Raw genomic sequence first — 22,985 nt, forward strand, 5'->3', positions numbered from 1 at the left:
GAATTTTAATTCACGAACCTACCCTTTAATCAGACCCCAAGTCAATGGGGCTGGCCCAGTGGCATAGTGGTTAAGTTTGTGTATTCCGCCACAGCGGCCCAGGGATCACAGGTTCGAATTCCAGGCACCGACCTATGCACTGCTAATCAAGCCATGCTGTGGCAGGCGTCCCACATATAGAGGAAGATGGGCACAGCTGTTAGCCCAGGGCCAATCTTCTTCAGCAAAAAGAAGACTGGCAACAGATGTTAGCTCAGGGCTAATCTTCCTCACCAAAAAAAGGAAAAAAAGAAAAAAAACCCAAAAAAAATTAGACCCCAGGTCAAGTTTTTTCAATAGAATGTTTCTCTAAATGTTCTTGAGTGCAATGAAACACTTCTAGGCAAAAGGGCTTCATAGTTTATTGGATTTGATAAACACAGTATATCCTCTTGGAGACTCAGAATGCGCAAATTAGTAAGTTCCTAGAATCATTGCAGTATAGGAACCGTTTCACTTTTCCAAACATTTCAGACTACAAAGTTTTCCCAAATAACGGACTTTGAGACACCCTATTTAAATACCTAATCTACAAATTCCTTATATGTCTCAGAAGACCAGGGGAAGTTTGGCAGGATTTGAGATCTTTCCTATGTGCTTAAGAATTTAAATTTTTTCTCCTTCTAGATTAGAACCATACTTTGATGTGCTCAGTGAAGGCAGAGTGAGTTACTGCTCACTCCTGCTGTCTATTTTAAACATGTTTCTTGGTGATAATAGGACTCTGATACATACATTGTGAATTTAACTTTTAAGTCAGTCCATTTTTATGAGGTCAATTACTTAAACCTTTATTCTTGTGTTTTGTATTCTGCATGAAGAAAATTGTTTCATCTTTTAGGCTATTTGCACTGATTTTCCAACTTGCTGTTTTGGCCAAGGAATCCTTAGCTCAAGGGAAATCTTATTCTAAGACCATTGTGTACAACGAATAAAAGGAGCGGAGCAGAAGCGCCAGGCCTCACAAACCCGGAGGCTCAGCTCCACCTGGAGGCAGGCCCACAGAATAGCCTGGAAAAGTAGCTATTCCAATGGAAATGTCCCTAGTGACTCTGATTTAGTTTTATTAAAACAAGCAAACACATTAACAATTTTAAGAACCTTTGAATCTTAATACATTTTCTCCTGAAAAATTAAAGATTTCAGTTTAACAGAGTAGTGGAGTGTGGTAGAAAGGACCTGGGACAGAGGCAAGAAACTTAGATTCTAGTCCCAGGTGGGCTCCCATCCCAACGTGTGAATTTAGCGATGCCTCTTGGGGCGTTTACTTGTAAGGGTGTGAGTGGGGGTAGGAGGTGGAGGCTGGAATAGATCCCTGTGTTCTGAACTGCTCTGGTGCGCTCTCATAGGGCTTGGAGGTTGGAGGGGACTTTGGGTCCCCACTCCTCCTCTACCCCCTTCAAAAGGAGTGGCTGTTTATTTATTTATTTTTTTGTAATCAGTGTTACATAAGCTTTCATTTGAGCAAAGAGCAGAGTTCTATGGTTTAAAAATAGGTACAAAAAACATCGTTGTACTAGATAACCTCTACAGTCATTTCTGGCTTCAAAATTTTGATTTGGAGACTTTTTCTTTTTTTAACCAAGACAGAAAATAACCCTTTAGCAGGAATAAATCATTTTTAACTGAGGACCAAACCAGGGTGAAGAATGCAAACTACAGTGGTTATTTCCAGAGTCGGCAGTGGGCTACCACCTTTAACTCGGGCACAGCACAGCATTAATGTTCAACTGGAATCTGGTTAAAGGGACAAACATACTATTTTACTTTTCTGTCTTTTTTGTTATTACCTAAATGTGATACTTACTGAAAATACCTCAAAGAACTCAATTCAATGGACTGATTTAAAAAAAAAAACTTACTTTATTTTTATTAGCTTTAAAAACAAAACTTGTTACAATTAATCACGAAGATTCCAAAAAAATTACATTCTGCTTTTGTCACCTTGATAGGACAAGGAATGTTTAAAGGTCCTCAAAACACAGGATAGCCAAAGTTGACAGATAACAAACTACTACAAAATATGGATCGTCACTTCAAGCACACTAAAATATGGAATCCATATATGTAAATTACTCACCAGTTTCTTGAAGTACAAGGAATAGTCACTAAAGTTTATAGTACCAGAAAGATAACATGCCCCAAAATATAACACAAGATCACAAACATCTTCAGATAAAATAAGTTCAACTCCTGGTTCAATTAAGATAGAAATGAAACGATTGAGACACTTTTCTTAAACTTGGAGGATATGCACAACACAGTCGAGATGTAAATCCACACGCACTGGGGCCCCCGTTCGGGCAGAGAAGCAGTGGGACGAGCGTGGCACAGCAGCAGGATGAGCCACCTTCTCTCTCCTCAGTCCCCAATTTGAGTCAGGAAGACTGGGGACCAAATAGAAGACAATACAGAAAAACACATATTATCTGCATAGATGTAAATCTTCCCTTATGACAAGAACGAACATTCGGTCAAAGCGATGCAGGAGTTCCAAGGGTTTGCAGGACATGATTTGGTTTCAAAAAGAAATGCAGATGTGCAAGATAGACCACATGTCTGATTTGGTAAAAGGCCTTTAAACTTTTGTTTAAATGGGCAGAGACACTTTGACTCCAGCCCAAAGTTCGTCTATTTTGAACACGACCATTTTTATTACAATCTTTTTGGTCAGGGAAACTAGCAGTTGTTGCAATTTTCAATGGCTTTGTTGCTTGTATATTTGGTAATAATAACTACACTCTCCAAATTATTAACATCTCCCCCCGATTCATGATTAAAGAAAACAGTGGCATTCTACTGAAGATGTTCTGGCTGACCCACACTCCAAGGGGAGTTTAAAAAGCAAATGACTATTTATCAAATTGTTGGGCAAGGTTCACAAATCTATTTACCTTTCTAAAAGGTGAGCTTCTACAACATGGACTTACCTCCCCAGCTGGGAGGCGGCTATTCCCCCACATCTTTTGTTCCACTATGTTGTCACACTTATTATAAGTAATTTGTTTTCTTTCGTACAGGAAGATGTAAACGCAAATGTGCAGAAAAGGAGCACATGAGAGGGAAAAGGAAAGATGGACTGAGTTCTCCTGTACAACAGGCATGGAGTACACAACTCTGGAGAAAACGGAGATACCCTGCACACAGCGAACCTGATGCACCAAAGAATCTCGTACATCTTCCATTGCTTAATTATGTTTGAGATTTTCCCTTTTAACAATAAAGCCACAGTCTATAAAAGAGTCTATACAAAAATACGAAGCACAGGGCAGTCTTCAATCTTAAACAGAACTCCATTTTACAAGCACTCAGTGAGAGGGTCATTCCTCTGCAAATTATTTCCAAATGTATTAGATCTCATGCTGCGTCATTAAAATCACAGCTCAGGATGACGGTTTATATTTTATTCTCATTACTATTAAAATCTAGGAAAGCCCATATAAAGTGTCAGTGTAATTGCTGGCTACCAAGATATCAGTATTTAAGTAGATTCCAATCCCAGTGGTACAATGGTAACAAAAACACAAAACATGGAACATCAAATTCATTCATTCAAATTACTAAAGCACTGCCTTCATCAGATAAGATTTTTCTTATTCATTGTATCCCCATCAGGGGAAAACAGTTTTTTCCTTCTTTTTTGTTTACTTCCTTATGACAGGGATTCACTGCTTCTGACTGTCTTTAAGAAGCCAATGCAAGAAAAAGTAGAAAAAGCACCAGCCTGGGAGTTGGGAATGCCCATTCTAGTCCCTGGCTGCCTTTCTGTGGCTTCGAAACAAGTCACACTGCCGAAGTTTTCTAATCTGAGTAACACAAGGATTAGACACTGTATGATTTCCAAAGTCGCCTTCACCTCTGTAATTGAGATTCTGAGAAAATCTAATCTTTTCACTTCTTATCACAACATTTTTAAAAGATGAAATTAATGTGAATGGGAACCAAAAACAACTGTTTTCTAAAAGAATGAAAAGTGCTGTGCCTGACCTCTAGCTCCTGGTATCTCTGATTCAAACGTCCCATAACCCACAACGTTCTAGTTAAACCTTTATGTTGAACTTAAAGTTCCTGTTAGCTTCTACTTGGCTCTTAATTACTGATACCGATACTGATATAAAATTTTGTGTCTGTGTGTGAGGAAGATTAGCCCTGAGCCGCAAACACATGTTGCCAGTCCTCCTCTTTTTTGCTGAGGAAGATTGGCCCTGGGCTAACGTCCGTGCCCATCTTCCTCTACTTTATGTGGGATGCCTGCCACAGCATGGCTTGATAAGCAGTGCATAGGTCCGCACCTGGGATCTGAACCTGCGAACCCCAGGCCACCAGAAGCGGAATGTGCGAACTTAACCACTACGCCACCGGGCCGGCCCCTAGTATATAAAACTTTGAGGAAGCAGAATGTGAAAAGACTAGTTTGCTCTCCACCTAGTCTTCAGCTCTCCAAGGCAAGGGAACTGTTACCATTTCTGCCTCTTAGCACCTTAAACTAGGAGATGCTCACATCAGTACACTTTTTAAATGGATTTATTTCTGGTTTCACCAGGTGAAAGAACCTAGAACATAAGAGCCAATGCCTCATAGGGTCTGTCGACTATCCTTACTAAGTGTTATGGTTTTCTTATTTTTCACAAATGTTTTTTCCTACCACAAAGCACCATTTTCTTTCCTCTCAATTTTCTAAATAATTTGATTCCCAAGAAGAGGTTATGATTTCTAAAGAAAACCGGCTACTATACTATCAGAGTTAAATCTAAGTAATAACATAATTCCAAAGAAGAAAAAATATAAACTTATTAAAACAAATTAAAAAAAAAAAAGATACAAAACACTCATCTCTTGCAAGATGGTTACATGAACTGGATATAAAATAGCCAAAAAGGACAGATCATAATACCTGTTAAGATCCTGGTTGACTTCACAATATTAAAAAGTTAATAGGCATTTAGTAGTTTTTCTTTTAGAGTTCACCTTATGGAAATATTATACTAGAAAGAATGAAAATAGTAATGCTCTCCATTCAGAAAAGTTATATATACATACACACACATATATATACGTGTGTGTATGTATATATATGTATATAATTTAATATATATATTTAATGTTGGTTTAAATTTTTCTTCAATGTATTCAATACTCTCAAAAAAAAGAACAGAGAAAAAGAAAAATTTGGGTAATTTGTATTGCTTGACTTTAAAAAAAGTTTTATGTTAGGGATAGAATATTCTTTAATTGGAATGCAGAAAATGAAAGCTAAGCCAAATAATAAAACATCATGGATTTTGATCACTTAGAAGATTATAGTGAATAAATATTACCTAAAAGGAAATTCAAAAATTCCCACTGTTGAAAATGCATACATTTCCTGACTTACAGGGTCCATTCTGCAATGATAAGTTAGTGCAACCAGGTAAGATTAAAAACTGGCAAAATGTGAATTTAGAACTGCAAAGTAAATTTACTAAGTGGCTGTCAGTTAAATGCCAAATGATGATCTGAATTCAATAAATTGCTTATGGAATCACAAATTTCAACTGAATTTACATTGAGGCTTAGCAGTGGTAGATATATACAAATAGAAGAATTTATCACCTCAGAGTATTTGAGGACAAGGAGAATATAGAAAACTTTTCTTTTGCAATATAGTTTAAGTCCTCAGAAATAAATTCTACCATAATAAGAACATCTAAACCACAATAACACGTTACCAAAAATGTACAGGCATCATGGCCTGAATTTCTGCATTTTTCTTTCTTTGTAGTGGCAGCCACATTGGTTTATTAGTCCAAACTCATGTGCAACCCCTTCAAGTATGTACCAGGGGGCCCCAGACATCTGCCAGACAAAGGAAACAGCAGAGGGAGTAGAGAATCAGCAGAGCCACCTGACCAAGAGCGATGTATTCGCAGCTACGAGACTCTTCCATAAAAAGGACTTCAAAGTCTGAATAGACCATAAAGAGTTAGAAAGATGCTTGCTTCTACTTTAGGAGGTTCAAATACATGCTCTGAAACATAAGTGAGAAACACTTCTGTTTTAAGGAAAAATGCCAATTGTAAGGCAGGGTAAAAAAATTTCACCAAAAAGCAAGTCTTGACTAACTAAATGATCTCACCTGTCTTTCCCTACTTCATAGAAATAGAGTATGTGTGACTTTTCTTTCAAAGCAAGCTGAAAAATGTTTAAATGGACAATTTTAAAATGGTCTTCAGAGGGGCTGGCCCCGTGGCTTAGCGGTTAAGCGCGCGTGCTCCGCTGCTGGCAGCCCGGGTTTGGATCCGGGCGTGCACCGACACACCGCTTCTCTGGCCATGCTGAGGCCACGTCCCACATGCAGCAGCTGGAGGGATGTGCAACTGTGACATACGGCTATCTACTGGGGCTTTGGGGAAAAAAAAAAAAGGGGGAGGATTGGCAATAGATGTTGGCTCGGAGCCGGTCTTCCTCAGCAAGAAGAGGAGGATTAGCATGGATGTTAGCTCAGGGCTGATATTCCTCACCAAAAAAAAAAAAAAAATTCTTAAAATGGTCTTCAGAAAACCTTATCATTACCTTTCCTAATTCAAAGTCTCTAAATGACACACACAGTTATGTATAGTGTAGAAAACTCAACTGGTGGCCGAAGACAGTTTGGTATGCTCTAGGCTAGAACATGGTCACAAATGGCAGATTGCGGTAGCCACCTGAGGTCATGATCAGTCAAGCTTACTGGTGACATGTCCTGCTTCCCAGGTAGCAGTTCCTTCTCTGGGAGGGACAATGGTCTGCATCACTTTCCTCCAATTTCCGAGTAAGAGTAACAGGGAAGAGAACGACATGCGCATAGATTTGTGCCACTTGATCCTGATAGTTGAAGTGAATTTGGCATTTCTTCCCCAAGGCTAAAGAAAAAAATACTTGAGAAAAATGATTTTCTATGAATTATTCTATATTTCGGATTTCTTTTCGTGCAAAAAATTTCATGTATACTGGAGAACAATCAACCTTTGATCAAGAGATTAGTCAGAAGCTATTACACCAGTACAAAAATACCCACACTAAATTATTAAAACTGTAAGACTATTTTTAAATTCATAAAAATGGTACTGCACTCGGTGACTACAGTTTTAGTTTTTGGGGCCCCCATGCTAGACGGAATCAGGGAAATTAACATTGCTGGAGGGAGCCATTTTCCTAATTTGCTACCGTTTAAAAATGGTCAGGAGTTGCCACATCTTGGGGGATAACGCTTTAATTTAAAGTGCTGTTTAGAATCTCAGTTAAAATTCTGAACAGGTAAGATCAGCTGCTACTCTATGCAACCCTGTCCACAGCGCAGGCTTGGTGAAAACACACTGCCCCTTCATCACTCCTGGCCTCACCTACACTCTTAGCAGCGACGCATCAGCAGCAGGGGCATGGTCTCCGCCGCTGAAGCCCACGAGGCAGGCAGCTGCCTGCGCCACAACCACAGGCCTCACAGCGCGCAGTCGAAGGTCTGGGGCTCGCTCAGTGCTGTGGTCGGAGGGTCGGGGCGCCGTGTCTGGGTAATTTTCTGTTTGGGGTTTTTCGTTTCTTCTTCCTCTTCAGTCTCACTTTCACAGACATGAACCACCACGCTTGGTGTCGACTCGGTTCCTGCATGAAGTTCATATTTCTCTCCTGCGGACGGAAACAGCAAAAAAGAGAGTTTTGTCTCTTGAAACTTCTTGTTCTGCTCCTATTTTAATCGCTGATTATTGGTTTTCACTCCTTTAAATCCTATGTTGGAGTACTTAACCTTGTTTTGGCACCAGAGCTTTGATACTTGAAGGTTCTTATAAAGTTTTACCATTTCAAGAAATTAGCTGCTCTGGAGTCCTGAGGTCTTGGGAGTTAAGATGTAAATGATAATTTCTGTTCTGTGAACAATAGAAGTGAACCTGTTTAACTTCAGAACGGTTTCAGTTTTCCCTGGAGAGACACTTGTAACGCTCCAGGCAGCACTGGCAATCACTTTATTATAGGACCCCAGACATCCGTGACACAGCTCTGATGTCTAATAACACCACCAAGCCACTCCCCTCAAAACACCTCTTGTATCCCCTACAAGATACATGACATCATCTTAGATGGACAACTAGTCTGAACCAGCAATGGCCCTGATTTCTTACATTATTTTAAAGGGATGACAGAGTTAGAGAAATTAAAGAGAAAGAAAAGAAATGAAAAATAAATACGCGAGAAGAATTTGGAAGGGATGATACGGTATCACCACCAATTCTTTGAAATACTATTCAATGTAGAGGTTGTCGGTCTGTTACCTCAAACGGGTCGGGGAGAAGGCAACTAATATTCACTAATCACCTGTTATGGACCAGGAGAACTTGTAGTAGTAAAAACTGTAGTTACATCTATTGAGTATTACGTACATAACATTTAACCCTTATAACCACAATGAAAGGTAGCTATTATGATCCTCATTTTATAAATGGGAAAACAGAGGCTCAGAAAATTGAAGCTAAGTAACTTGCTCAAGATCACAAAGTTAGCAAATGCTAGAATTTGAACCCGGGTTTGTGTGACGCTATCCTCCACTCTGCTCACGTTGCCACTAGTTGGCTAGAACACAAATCACTGAATATGGTCTTTAATATAAGTTTCTTGTGGAAACAATAGGAAAGACAGAAAAGTTTGTTACCTGGTCCCAACTTGGAAACAGCACAGAGTAAATCGTAATTTATAACAGGCATCGCATCCTCGCCTTGCTTCCACCCCACAGGAGGGGAGGCTGGAGGGGAGATGAGGAACTGCTTGGCCGGCTGGGGTGGTAGTAAATACGACTTGTCCTGTGTTTCACTGGACATCTGTACCTGCAGGGAAGGAGGGACTCAAACTTTGTGACTGGCCTATTTTTTCATTTTCATCTTTACTTTAACTGTTACATCTCTTTGGAGAAAATTAAAAATTTCTCTTTAATAGTCTCCATCTCCCAGTGCCTGGGTCTGGGTCTTTCTGGTTCACCACTGAACACTCAGTGCACAGCAAAGAGCCCACATGAATTCGGTGCTCAATAAATATTAGTTGAATAAAAAAATAAATCGATGAACAGATGAACAATGAACGGTAAGAAGCACTACATTTCAGTTTTAGAAAAGATCAGGTTATATCATTTCCAACTCAATCAACTCCACCAAGAAATATCCAGACATCTCTTATTTAGGTTTTCATTTGGAATGTGAGACAACAAACCTTTTTTTTTTTTGTAATTTGAAAGCTAAGACCAAGAAGAAAAACTTTGCTGAAAATAAAACAGTGAGATCTAAGGCCTTTATTTCACCAATTCTTCCAAGAAGAAATCGGCTTCTCAGAGAGTCACAGCAATGTAGGAGCAGAACAGTAAGCACAGCCTCTTCTTGGTAACCCACGGGACCCTCTGCAGTGTCAGAGTTGGAGACGGCCTTTCTGACAGTGCTGTGCCACCTCCCCGGTCATCCCGTAGGCCGAAATGAAATCAGAAATGATTTCAGAGACTATTTTCTCACTTCTCCCAAGCATGTTACACCACCAGTGCCACTCCAGATGCACAGGAGGAAAGCTAATTCACTGATCTTAAGGTGGTTAGGGCTTAATCCTCACGGAATCCCAGCTGAGGAAAGCTGCCAGAAAAATGAAGTCCTTTAACTATTAGTCTAAGCAAGATAAAGTTAGGAGGGTAAATCTGCGTAAGAAATAAATAAATTTATATATCTGTCAAATAAAGAAAAAATAGTTTTACATTACTTGCTGATTGGGATTGTTCATTTCAAAGGCCTCTGACATAATACGTAGGAAATGGAGACGTGGTGATATTTTTGGACGGGGAAGAACAGGTTTAGAGAGCAGCGTCCTCTGCCCCAGAAGTACCTGTGCGAAATACAGCTTCAGCTTCCTGCCGTTGAAGCCCGTCTCGTGGAGCTCTATGCGAGCCCTCGCTGCTGCCTCAGGTCTGCTGAAGTTTATTCTGACTCTTCTAAAGCTTTTAAACAGCTGGAACGTGACTTGGTCATCATAGGCGGTGAAAAGCGCTTCAAATCTCTCCTATACATCGAGGAGCAGCAGGGCAGAGAAAAGGGGGGAAAAAAAAAGCAAGAAAAACCTTTAACAAAAGGAAATTTAAATAATTAAACGTCATGATTTAAAAGTAATCATTGGGGCCGGCTCCGTGGCTTAGCGGTTGAGTGCGCGCGCTCTGATGCTGGCGGCCCGGGTTCGGATCCCGGGAGCGCCCCGAGGCACCACTTCTCCGTCCAACGTGAGGCCGAGTCCCACGTACAGCCACTAGAAGGATGTGAACCTATGACATACAACTATCTACTGGGGCTTTGGGGGGAAAAAACTGAATAAATAAAATCTTTAAAAGTAATCATTACTTAATCATTACGTAATCAAATGTAATCATTACGTAAAAAATTAAAAGTAATGGGATAGAACTCATGATTCACCTTTTTTCCCAAAAAAGCATACTTTTCTCGCTGGTCTGCAAGATCATGTTATCCTCTTATTCATATGCTAAATCTTGCAATTTGCACTTATTTAAAAAGTAATTAACTTTTAAATACTGCATAAATTCAAATTATAAAATAAATGTAAATTATTATAAAATAAATGTAAAGTATACAAAATGATACAAACATGCCCAATTATAGAGCAAGAACATTTCTACTGTTCTGAAGTCCCCAGTCTGCCAGAGTTGTTTTCTCCCCATTCAATTCCTTTTCTCCTTCAAAGGAACCATTTCTGGAATTTTGTGCTTATCATTCTCTTGCTTTTCTTTATAGTTTTACTACATTTATTTGTATCCCTTAAGATTTAATCATGTTGTATGTATTCTTCTATAACTTGTTTTCCTTACATTTTGTTCCTAAGATTCTTCCTTGTTGCTATGTGTCACTGCAAGCCATCCCTTTTCATTGCTATATAGTACTCGACTGTAGAGTCACAGTGGGATTTCTCTAATGCTGTTGGCATTTGGACAGCCTCCAGTTTTTTGCTACTACAGTGCTTTGAACCTTCTTTGTACCCATATGCATGAGTTTCTCTGGTGTACACAATACAAGTGGAATTCCTGGGCCTAAGAGTTTGCACATCTTTAGTAGATAAGCCAAATAGTTTTCCAAAGCGTTTGTACCAATTTACTCTCCAAGAGTGGATATGTGTTCTGGTTGCTTCATATCTTTGCCAATGCTTGATATAGACTTTTATTTTTTTTAATTTTATTTATTTATTTTCCCCCAAAGCCCCAGTAGATAGTTGTATATCATAGTTGCACATCCTTCTAGTTGCTGTATGTGGGACGCGGCTTCAGCATGGCTGGAGAAGCGGTACGTCGGTGTGCGCCTGGGATCCGAACCCAGGCCGCCAGCAGCAGAGCGCGTGCACTTAACTGCTAAGCCGTGGGGCCGGCCCATTGATATAGACTTTTAAATTTTTATCAGTGTGAGATAGGGAATATGAAATGGGCTCTGATTTTGGCTATATTCACATTTCTCTGAATAACCGTGAGGTTGAGCCTCTTTTCACATTTATTGGCCATTTGGGGTTCCTTCTAATGTGATATGCCTGTTCATATCTTTTGTTCATTCTTCTATTGGGTTATGTTTATTTTATTGAGTCATGGGAGTCCTATAGAGATACTAATTCTTTGTCAATTATATGTGCCATAAATATTTTTTCCCAGTTCTTCTCACTGTGGTGGTTTTGGGTTTTTGTTTTTTTTTTTTGGGAAATGTAAGTTTAAAATTTTAATATTACTAAATCTATCAATTTTTTCCTTCTGTGTTGTGTCTTAGGAAATCCTTCCACACTGAGATCATAACAATGTTCTCCTAGTTTGCCTTCTCAAAGTTTCATGGTTCATGTTTAAGTCTTTACTCAACATAAAACAGATGTTTATGCATGAGGTGCTCCCCCCGCCCAGTAATCACTATCTCACTATCTTTTTTCTATCAATTCAGATTAGATTGTATTTTCTAGAATTTTATATAAATGTACTTTTTTCTGGCTTCCTTCACAGAACATAGTTATTTTGAGATTCATCCACGTTATTGTGTTCTCTTTTTTGATCCTTTTTATTGTCAAGTAGAATTCCACTGTATGGATGTTTATCCATTTACCTGCTGATGGACAGCTGGGTTCTTTCTAGTTTTGAACTATTACAAATAAAGCTGCTATGAACATTCACGTACAGGTTTTGTGTAGATATACGACTTTATTTCTTTTGGGTAAATACCTAAGAGGGGAATGCTGAATCGTATGATAAGTTTATGATCAACTTTTCAGAAACTACTAAACTGTTTTCTAAAATGGTTGTACCATTTTACATTTCCACCAACAGTGTATGAGAGTTCCAGCTGCTCCACATTCTCACCAACGCTTGGTATGGCCAGTCTTTTTAATTTTAGCCATTCTACTCGGTGTGCAGTATTATCTCACTGTAGTTTTAACTCACATTTCCCTAATAACGACTGATATTGAGCATCTTTTCTTAGGCTTATATGCCACCTCTATAACTTCTTGGGTGAAGCGTCTCTTCAAATCACGTCCTATTTTTTTTTTTCTTTGCAGGGAAAAATTCGCCCTGAGCTAACATCTGTTGCCAATCTTCCTCTTTTTTTTTTTCTTCTCCCCAAAGCCCCAGTGCATGGTTGTATATCCTAGTTGTAAGTCCTTCCAGTTCCTCTATGTGAGCCGCCACAGCATGGCAACTGACAGATGGGTGGTGTGGTTCCACGACCGGGAAATGAACCCGGGCTGCCCAGGCAGAGAGCATGGAACTTTAACCACCAGACCATCAGGGCTGGCTCATTCTATTTTTAACCTGGGCTGTCTTATTCAGTTGTAAGAGTTCTTTTATGTATTCTAGATAAAAGCCTTTTGTCGAATGTATGTTTTGCAAATATTGCCTCTCACTTCCTTTTTTCATTTTGAAACAATGTCTTTGAAAAGCAAAAAGTTTTTTATTTTGAAGTCCAATTTGTTGACTTTTAAAAAATACTTTGTGCTTTCTGGGTCATATTTAAGAATCTCTGCTATACTCATGGTCACTAATATTTTCTCCTGTTTTCTTCTAGAACTCACAGCTTAGTTCTTACATGTAGGTCTATGATCCACTTCAAGTTAATTTTTGTATATGGCGTGAGACAAAGGTCGAAGTTCATTTTCTTCCCATATGGCTATCTCTTTGTTCCAGCACCAATTGTTGAAATGATTATCCTCTCCCCTGAGCACTGAAAACTGTAATACAGGGCCACCCTGTGGCCTAGTGGTTAAGTTTGGCATGTTCTGCTTTGGTGGCCCAGGTTTGGTTCCAGGGCTCGGACCTACACCACTCGTCAGTGGGCATGCTGTGGCCATGACCCACATACAAAAAAATAGAGGAAGACTGGCACAGATGTTAGCTCTGGGCGAATATTCCTCAGCAAAAAACAGTAAAACAAAAAAACTGTAATATATAGTCGAGAGAAATTAAAGACCCATTAACTGGACAGAGATTCCCCCTTTCTCCTCTGGGAATCACTCTGTGACATTATTGGCTCCCTCTATGTATGTTTATTCCCTGTCTCATTAATTTCTGCTCTTACCTTTATTCTTTTCCTTGAGTTTGTTCTTTTTGTATCTCCTTAAGATGGATGCTTAGTCTATTAATCTTTCAGCTTTTCTTCTTTTTAATGTAAGCATTTAAAGACTATATTATTTCTAATATTTCTAAGTATTATTTTAGCTGTCCCTCACAAGTTTTGATATACATTATTTTCATTATCATTTGATTCTAAATACTTTGTAATTTCCATTATGATTCCTCCCTTGTCTCATGAATTGTTTTTTTTTGGAGGAAGATCAGCCCTGAGCTAATATCCATGCCAATCCTCCTCTTTTTGCTGAGGAAGACTGGCCCTCAGCTAACATCCATGCCAATCTTCCTCCACTTGATGTGGGATGCCACCACAGCATGGCTTGCCAAGCAGTGCGTCGGTGCGCGCCTGGGATCTGAACCGGCGAACCTCAGGCTGCTGCAGCGGAGCACACGCACTTAACCGCTTGCGCCAACGGGCCGGCCCCTGTATGTTATCTTTTTAATGTCTAATTAATTTTCACTATGATCAGAGGAGGTTATCCACAGTGATACCAATCCTTAGACATTTTTGAGGCTTGCTTTTGGTTCAATATGTCATCAATCTTCTATGGGTACTTGAAAAGAATGTGTTTCTGCAGCTATTAGGTACAGTGTTGTAAATATGTCCAGTACATCAAGCTTATGTTCTTTGGAAGTTCTATATACTGATTTGGGGGGTGGGGGAGTTTTATTTGAACTATGATATACCAAGAGAGGTCTGTTAAAATCTCCCACTATTAGGTGGCTTATTTTTCCTTGTAACTTTGTAATCTGTTCATTTTTCCTTCATATACTTTAAGGTTATGTTATGTTATTGTGTGCATACAAGTTTAGAATTGTCTTCTCTTCCTGAACTGAACCTTTAATCATTAGGTTGTGGCTCTTTTATCTTTATCTCTCTAGCAATGGCTTTTGCCTTAAAGTCCATTTTGTCTGATATTTATACAGCTGGTGTAGCTTTCTTTTGGTTATACGCTGCATGGAATTCAATTTCCATCCTCTACTTCTACCCTTTATGTATCCTATGTCTGAGATATATCTCATAAAAAGAACGTGTGTGTTAACATCCAGTTTAACAATCATTGACTTTTAATTGGAGGAATTCGTGCATTGTTGTGATTACTGATATTTTTGGATATCTACCTCTTATTTTCTATATTTGTCTCAGATTTTCTATGTTCACTTCTCTTTTTTTTGCCTTCTTGTCAATGGATTGTTTTCTCTTTATTTCCCTCTCTGAATGAAATTTCTATGAAAGATGCTAATGTACATTTAGCACCTTCTTTAAAGGTGCGTAATATCCTACAGCCATGGTTCCTCTTTTACAAAGGCAAAACAATAAAATCTTTTTCTCAAGGTTCATTTGGGAGTATGTAATTCCACAAAAATAGTACTTTTTGGTAAAAAGTAAAATATATGCCCTAAGTATTTTGAGATGGAATAGAACAGGAAAGAGAGAGAGCAATATTTGAGTCATTCTATGAGGCTAAGAAAAAAGTAGTTCTCTTCCCATTTGTTAGTGAATTGGGATAATGAAAAACTTAACTTCAATTACAAGAATAGCAACATTAAATTTTCTTTACCAGTCACTTTTACGCAATAGTTGAATAAATGAAATGTAACAAAACATACCTAAGAAAATTCTCAAAACCCTTAGAAGTACTCCTTAGGCTTGCCAATGGCAACACAATAAAAGGAACCTGTAAATTAGCTTTGTTTTTGGACTATGTGAAGATCTTTCAATTACCTGTTGATGGTGAAGTGAAAATCATATACTCCTTCATTTATTAACTTCTGTTAATTTGAACATTTACCTACCACTTGGCAATATTTCTCCAATTTGATAAAACATAAAATGATTTGTGCACAAATATTTATTCTTCTAATATTTAAATATCCCTCATTATTTAGGAAACGTCATTTATCCTAAAAATTATATTATTTTTGTTCATCATTTTTAAAAAGTACATTAAGCAACCAACTGCATGCCAGACCTTGTGCTAAGTGCCAGATTTCCAATGGACTACAAAGGGAGGTGAACTTGAAGATTAATCCCATTCTTATTTACTATAGTATTTCTACATACTAAAGTAACATGGACAAATAAAATACTACAGATATAGTGAGGATTTCAAAATAGCACACCAGTTCTTAAAAAGAAATACGAACATTTAAATATATTAAACACTAATAATTATTAATACTTCTAGGCACATTTCAGTTTCCTCAGCATTCATTTCAAAGATGGCTGGCTTTATCACTTTTAAATAAAATTGAAGTTGAGATTTTGTGAAATCACATTCTATTTAATTCTTGGCAGATGCTTAAACATATTTTGAATACTAAGTAAATATTAAAATTCCCACACAAGATAGTTAAGAAATATCAACACTGAACACAACGGAAATGGAAACTAGGGAAGCACTAATTAAGCACGATTTATGAAATATCAGTATTTTGGAATTCTGTATATTAAACAATTTTCCTTGCCCAGGGTAAAAGGGCCATGTATTTATTCCTAATGCCCCACAGTGATGACTTTTCATAGTAACAACGCAAACTATCTTGCAAACTAAACAGCTACTCACTAATCACATTCTTCTTCCCTTCAAAACAATTTTTTTCTCATTCCAGGAATACATTGTAACTGAATGTAACCTGCAGATGATAGCAATGGGTTATACGGGTCTGTCTCTTCTCAATTCCTAATACCTGTGAACTGCTTAAGAATTATACAAAAATGAAGCCATCCAAGATTTTACTAGCACGCTTTTTCTAAGTTTTGTTAGTTCTTGCTCTCTCTTTCACACCACTTGCCCCTTGACATAGTATAAATATGATTTATTAAATGTGTGACTTCTAGGTGTGAGGTGCTGTAGAAAACAGGAAAAATGAATGTGCAGGCAAAACTATCGCTGTTTCCTATCTGAGGACAAAGGTGGGAACCCTTAGCTGGTAGCTCTGCCCTTCCAGGATTCCACAGACGTCAACAGGTAGGCAGATTCCTGAGGCTCTGTCCCTGACAGCCTGGCTTATAGCACGAAAGGGATTTAGAAGACTGCAGACAGGAGGCAGGGCCATAATCTATGACACAGACTGAATGACTTGTGACAAATATTAGGGACGTGCAGCTGTTCTCAGTGCACTCAGAAGCCAAATTATTATTTTTCTCCTTAAAATTGTTTCAGAAATAATTCACTTTTATACATTTCTGAATTCTCTGATGATAGAAAATTAACATCATCCTGTTAAAGGGTGACGGTTGCACATTTACTTCTGATAAGAGAGGGGCATCTCATCAAATCAAAATCATCACTGACCACTCTCCTCCTTCAGTCGTCACTCAGTATTCCCCTCTGGCAGTACAACATCTACGGGAATAACACAAATAATTTAGCCTCAAAACCAATCCCTGAGGCTTTTCCTGCTATGTAAGTTTTCCATAAAATACAGACCAGAAGCTGCCTTCATATGCTGAAATCACCTGTGCAATAAGTCAGCAGTAAAAATGATTACTAACACCTGCACCTAAAATATGTTAGGACAATATGTAACCAACAACTTTCTTGGGAATTCAAGAGTACTTTGTAGCTGGGCAATAGGCATACGAAAATCACAGGAGGAGAGTGGAAAAGGTCTTATAGGAAAGGTGTCAAGGAGTCACAGGTGAGGGTGGCAGCTAAGTGCATATTTCTTGACCTTTCTGGAACCACCACTGCTCTGCTCTGTCCCCCATCTCAAAGCAGAGAAGGTGAGGTTTATCACTTTCACTGAGGAACAAACTATGAAAACGATTTTGTCTTGACCTTGGGCTAAAAAACCCCGAGGCACCCACCACTTCTGCACATTAGGGAGGAAGAGGAACAATTTCACTGTTGAGAAGAAGCAATGCTTCAACCCATTCAGCAGTGAAATTATCTCCGGTGTCCTAAGGCAAGAGATTTTTCACGTTCTATGTCTTCCTGTAAATCTGAAACAGAAAACTCCATCTCTCCACCGTCCAGAGGCTGCAGGTTGACCAATATCAGAGGCAAGGCCTCCATTTCTGCCTGGGGATAGGCAAATGCCTCTGGTTCTCCTCAATGTCACTGCTAACCAACAGAGGGAAGGACTTGACTGACCAGAATAAAGCACCCATACACCTGGGCACGGCGAATTAAAAACCTTTACTTCGACAATCTGAGCACTTGTAAAAGTTCTGGGACCTAAGTTCAGAAGTAATAGAGGGGAGCAGAACACATGAAAAATTTAAAGCCTTCTATAACCTAGGTCTACAGCATTTACGTTGCCTTCAATACCTTTCAAGATCAGAAGAAACATGAAACTGAATTAAAATTCAAGAAAATATGGAACATTACCTATTCAATACTGATTTTTGTTTTAATGGTTAATATGTTTATAAACACAGACTCTGCCTTACTGGAATATAAAGTCTTAAAGGACTATGATTTTTTTTCCCCCAAATCTATAATATCCCCTATACTATGTACAAGAAAAGTAGTCGAACCAACGACAGGTCATTTTTGATGGTAAACTACGGATTGGTATTAGGGCGGGAATGGAAATATACTTGATTGGAGTGTTGATTACATGGGTAGATACTGTCAAAACTCACCAAATCGCACACTTAAGATCTGTACATTTCACTATGGGTGAGTATTACCAAATTAAAGACAAAAAGTATCAGAAAACAATAGAAGAGATGAGATGAGGTGGCTACAGCAGCCAGTTGCAAAGACAGAGGTGGCACCTGGACCCACCATCACTGAGCGTAGCCTGTGTGGGGCAGAGCCCTGCACGTGTCAGCCACGGACCCGGCTGGGAGCACAGGGAGGCTGGCTTTGGTCAGCTACTGTCTTCCATCTTCAATTAGGACAAGACTTCCTTAGTAGTAATTCTGGTTATAAAGTCTCCCTTTTACCGTGGTTAAGTTGGAAAAGATCCATGATTGTGCTTGTACAGAAGATGGGTGCACAATGCAGACGTCATTTTCGAGGAGTTTGGTGGCCCCAACTGCTAGCCTCAAAACACCTAAAAAACAGCCTGCCACTTAGGAGGGGAATGAGATACACAACCATGGCTACCAATTACAGCACTAATACTTATGCTAACCAGGCAGCAGTCAGGGTCTCTACCGGAAAAGTCTGTACACACACACATACACGTACACAAACATGCACATACACACTCACACTCAATTTTCAAGATACAAAGTTATTGCCCTCAATCAATGATACTCAAACCCCGTAGCCCATCAATAAACAAAAGCACTTTTTATTTGGCTTTTCTGGGGAATATCTATTGGAGAGGCACGATCTTCAAAACCTTAACTGTGAGAACTTCTAATGAGATCCCAGATCTTGACAGTCCTCTGGCAGCAGCAATGGCTTCTGTCTTTTTTCCTTTTTAGCCTAAAGGTTGTTGGGGTGTTTACTGAAAAGAAAAGTGCAGAAAAGGAGCAGATTACAAGGCCCCGTGGAGGAAAGAGAAGATGGAAAAAAACTGGGGAGAGAGCAGACAAATGATGAAAAGCAGAGAATTCTATCTCCCACTCAACAAGTCCTCTGGCTGCCCCGCTGAGCTATTTTGTGGTTGAGGGGCACCTTGAAGAGGCAGTCAGACTTAAGGTGGGCAGTTATAGATAACTGAAAGATAATCCAAAGACTCAAGATGGCCCACGAAACACTTCATGTTTGCAAATGCACCCAGGCACTTGGGCTCAAACATACGGTTTTGATCTAAGACATCAGAGGTGAGAAAGACCACAAAAGTGAGTTCTTCGCCTGAAAACCATGTGAATTTTCCCCAGAAACAAGGGAAACAGTTTCAGTCGCCCAGACTGCTATTCCAAGTACTCAGGCTTCGGCTGTCAAGGTCAGTATCATATATCCATGCCAGCTGCAGGAGGAAATCCATGACTCCGCTCTCCAGGATGTCCACTGGAATCTTCACTTCCCTCCTCTTGTTCTTGTGCATGAAGTAGGAAAGTCCAGGTTCAGCTTGAACTTCACGTCCAGCCTCGGGCTTCTTTCAGAGTCAGGAGAACGGCGTGTGTCAGCCTGCAGATCCTCCGACAGCCCAGTCAGAGACAATGTTGTCATTATAGTGGGTTCTTTCCACAGACTTCAGTGACTGAACGCTGGCTTTGATGAACAAGTACCAAACCCACCTCCACATCTGAGAGGGGGACATGAGTGGATACTATCCATTCCTGAGGACCAGAAGCTCTCTGCTCACTGGTCCTTTAGCAGGGATAAAATATTACTTTCTGCATCCAGTAACAGAGACTGCTCACTTCTTCAAACATAAGACCACAGAAGGAAGACTTGAGGAGGAATCCACAACCTGGACAGATAACTTCAGGAAGGTCTTACGGTTTTTACCAGCCATTTGTCTTCTCAAGTAACAAAACTCTGGAGCCAGACTGTCTGGTTTGACTCCTGGCTCTATTATATAGCCATGTGACCTTGGGCAAGTTACTTACTTTTGCTGTGCCTACAGTTTCCTCACCTGGTAAATGAGGATAATAAAAATACCCACTTCACTGGGTTATTGTTGAGATAGAGTGAATACTTAAAGCTCTTAGAACAACGTATAGGGAGTACTATTACTAACACTAACAGAAATAGGGTTGGGGCTGGCCCGATGGCACCGTGGTTAAGTTTGCATGCTCTACTTCGGTTGCCCGGAGTTCATGGGTTCGGATCCTGGGCACGGACCTGCACATTGCTCATCAAACCATGCTGTGGCAGTGTCCCATATACAAAAAAATAGAGCAAGATGGCACAGATGTTAGCTCAGGGACAATCTTCCTCAAGCAAAAAGAGGAAGATTGGCAACAGAAGTCAGCTCAGGGCCATTCTTCCTCACCAAAAAGAAAAAAAAACAGGGTAGTGCTTTTGCAATAGTCCACTTGCTATTCTGTGGTTACAAAAAATAGTTGCTCTTCTGCATGATGTGGATTCCCCAGGAAGGAGGCGAATGCACAGAGATGACACAATATGAACTAGATAGCAGGTGCTACGGCAGTTGCCAACGGAAAATTAGAATCTGCCCTTCCTAATAGCCTTTTAGTAATTTATATGCATCTCACTGTGGGAGCAGTCTCCTAGGAGACATGTCCTCCCAGGAGACTCGGGCGCAGTGGGCAATACAGTGCGCCACTGATTAATGAAATTAGTGTCCATCCTCCCAGGATTCTTCAGAACTCGACCTACGATCCCCGACCCTTCGAAGCAGAGAACACTGCTTCTCTGTTATGACACTGAGGACTCTGTGCTACTCTGCTATGAACCTGGGACTTGAATTGAGGGAGAGGATAGCAGGGATTTTTCTTTATTGTAGCCACAGTTAAATTCTACATGTTGAAAAAATACATTGTTTTCACTTCAGTGGCTTTTAATGTTGATCTTAATTTTATCTTTTTGTTTTGTTTTCTAGTTCTTAAAATAAACTGTTGGTGATGGCCTTGAAAATGCCTTACTGTGCATGTACTCCTGGTGCCAAGAAGCACAGGAGAATGAAAAGCCACTTAGCACAAACAGAAACGGCTGCTATGAAGTTACCACAGTCTGTCAGGAAAATGTGGAGCAGCAAGACACGCTTCTTCTTCATTTGCGCATCGTCGGTTATGCACAAAGATCAAAAAATGTTCCCTTCTCGGGCTTGCCCATGTGCTTAGTGATTGACAGGAGCTTGGAGATCTATTCCATTTCTCTGGTCTCCATCTAGACCTGTGTGTGTGTTGTTAATGCCGTCTCACTGTTCATCTACACTCACTCATCCAGTAAGGCCAGGTACTATCTCAGGTGCAGAGGCTACAACTAAGGAACAAATGTTGACTGTGTGATTTACTCCAGGGCAGAAGTCTGCCTTCTTTCTAGTGGTGTTTTCTCCATGAACATTAGAGGATGAAGGTGATTTTTAAAGTTAGAGACCCATATTTCCAAAGATATATAAATTTAAAGAATGTCAGAAACAACCCTGGGAAGGAATTTAAGTGTATTATTTGTTCTTTTAAAAAGAATAAGGCATCCTTCTCCTTCCTGAACATTCAGTCAAGACACCTTTAGGTGAGGCCAAGTAAGGTAGGTGTGTGCCTGCTGATGGAGAGCAGGGAGCTGTAGTGGCCCAGAGCAGGGTGCTGGAGTCCAAGTGGGGTAAAGAAGGGGGTCACCCGGGAGGGAGGCCTGGCACAGGGTGCTGGAGCCCGACAGGGATGAGGACAGCGTGCCCACGGAGGGGCAGCTCAACACAGGGTGCTGAAGCTCAGGGGGGTGGGGAGGGTGTCCATGCGGGAAGACTGCCCAGAGCAGGGCAGGAGGGAGGGTGTCCCACAAAGGCGAGGGCTGATGGGGTGAGGAGGTGAGGAGGGGGATCTGTGCAGGGAGGCAATCCGGCGAGGGGCACTGGAGCCAAGTGGGGTAAGGACGTGTCTGTGTAGGAGGGCAGCCCAGCACAGGATACCGGATCCCAAGCTAGGTAAGGATGGCACCCACGGGAATATGAGGACCCAGGCGGGGTGAAGAGGACTTTTGTGGGGTGGGTCCAGGTGCAGGGTGGGACCCAGCATGGGGTGTTGGAGCACAGGTGGGTAAGGAGGGTGTCCCCGTGGGAAAGGCGGGGGTGGAGAGGGAGTGACTGAATACGTAAATATAAGATAATGGAAGCTAGTTTTCTCTCAGTCAGAGAAAAGAGTTACAAATCTGAAAAGAGAGAGAACTAGAAATAATTCTTTAGTGCTGGACTGGAGTTGGAAGCATAAGTGTAAACACATGTATGTGTGCAAACATATGTATATATCTATATATCTCCTAGTTCTGTCCGCTGAGAGGCCTAGGCACTGTGACACTCCAACAGCAGTGAGCACAGACAGCTAACTCCCATATCTCAGTTTCTAAATACTGCTCTCCATGGAAAAGAATCAGGGCTCCCTGGAGAAATGGCTGATTCCAGGGCTGGGGCAGAGAAAATACAAGATAATTCTGGAATATTGTGTGCTAGAAAGTAAAAAGATACTCAAAGAATGATGGGCACGTGTCAAAAAGACACAGAAGCCATCTTGAAGAGGCAACCACTTGCCAAACCTGGGACAAATGTGAGCATCGAAATAATGATCGTAACAGACTATAACCAATGAAAAAAATAAGAAACCATGAATCTTACTGATATGAATAAAAAAATATGTTAAAAACTTGAGGGGGAAACAGGATATTTACAGTTTCAAAGTACCCTCCACAAAATACTTATTAATTACAAGGAGAAGAACTTGACAGTGGAGAAACCTGGCAGACACCACCTTAATCAAGGACTCCAAGTGAATTTCTCCGTCATG

General features: G+C 40.1%; 1 protein-coding gene across 2 annotated transcripts in view; it reads right to left on the reverse strand.

The window, feature by feature from the left end:
* Nucleotides 1-1,882: 1,882 nt before the first annotated feature.
* Nucleotides 1,883-22,985, reverse strand: part of RCAN3 (regulator of calcineurin 3) — a 40,233-nt gene continuing 19,130 nt past the window's right edge. For both annotated transcript variants that reach the window (XM_014783989.2, XM_087446560.1), the window contains exons 3-5: nt 9,904-10,077; nt 8,699-8,870; nt 1,883-7,680 (exon numbers count right to left, since the gene is read on the reverse strand). In XM_014783989.2, the coding sequence (XP_014639475.1) occupies nt 7,496-7,680; nt 8,699-8,870; nt 9,904-10,077 (531 nt within the window). In that variant the 3' untranslated portion in view covers nt 1,883-7,495. The remainder of the gene's footprint in view (nt 7,681-8,698; nt 8,871-9,903; nt 10,078-22,985) is intronic.

This window comes from Ceratotherium simum, chromosome 22 (genome assembly GCF_057802395.1).
Source record: "Ceratotherium simum simum isolate JZ-2026a chromosome 22, ASM5780239v1, whole genome shotgun sequence".
Classification (NCBI taxonomy): domain Eukaryota; kingdom Metazoa; phylum Chordata; class Mammalia; order Perissodactyla; family Rhinocerotidae; genus Ceratotherium; species Ceratotherium simum.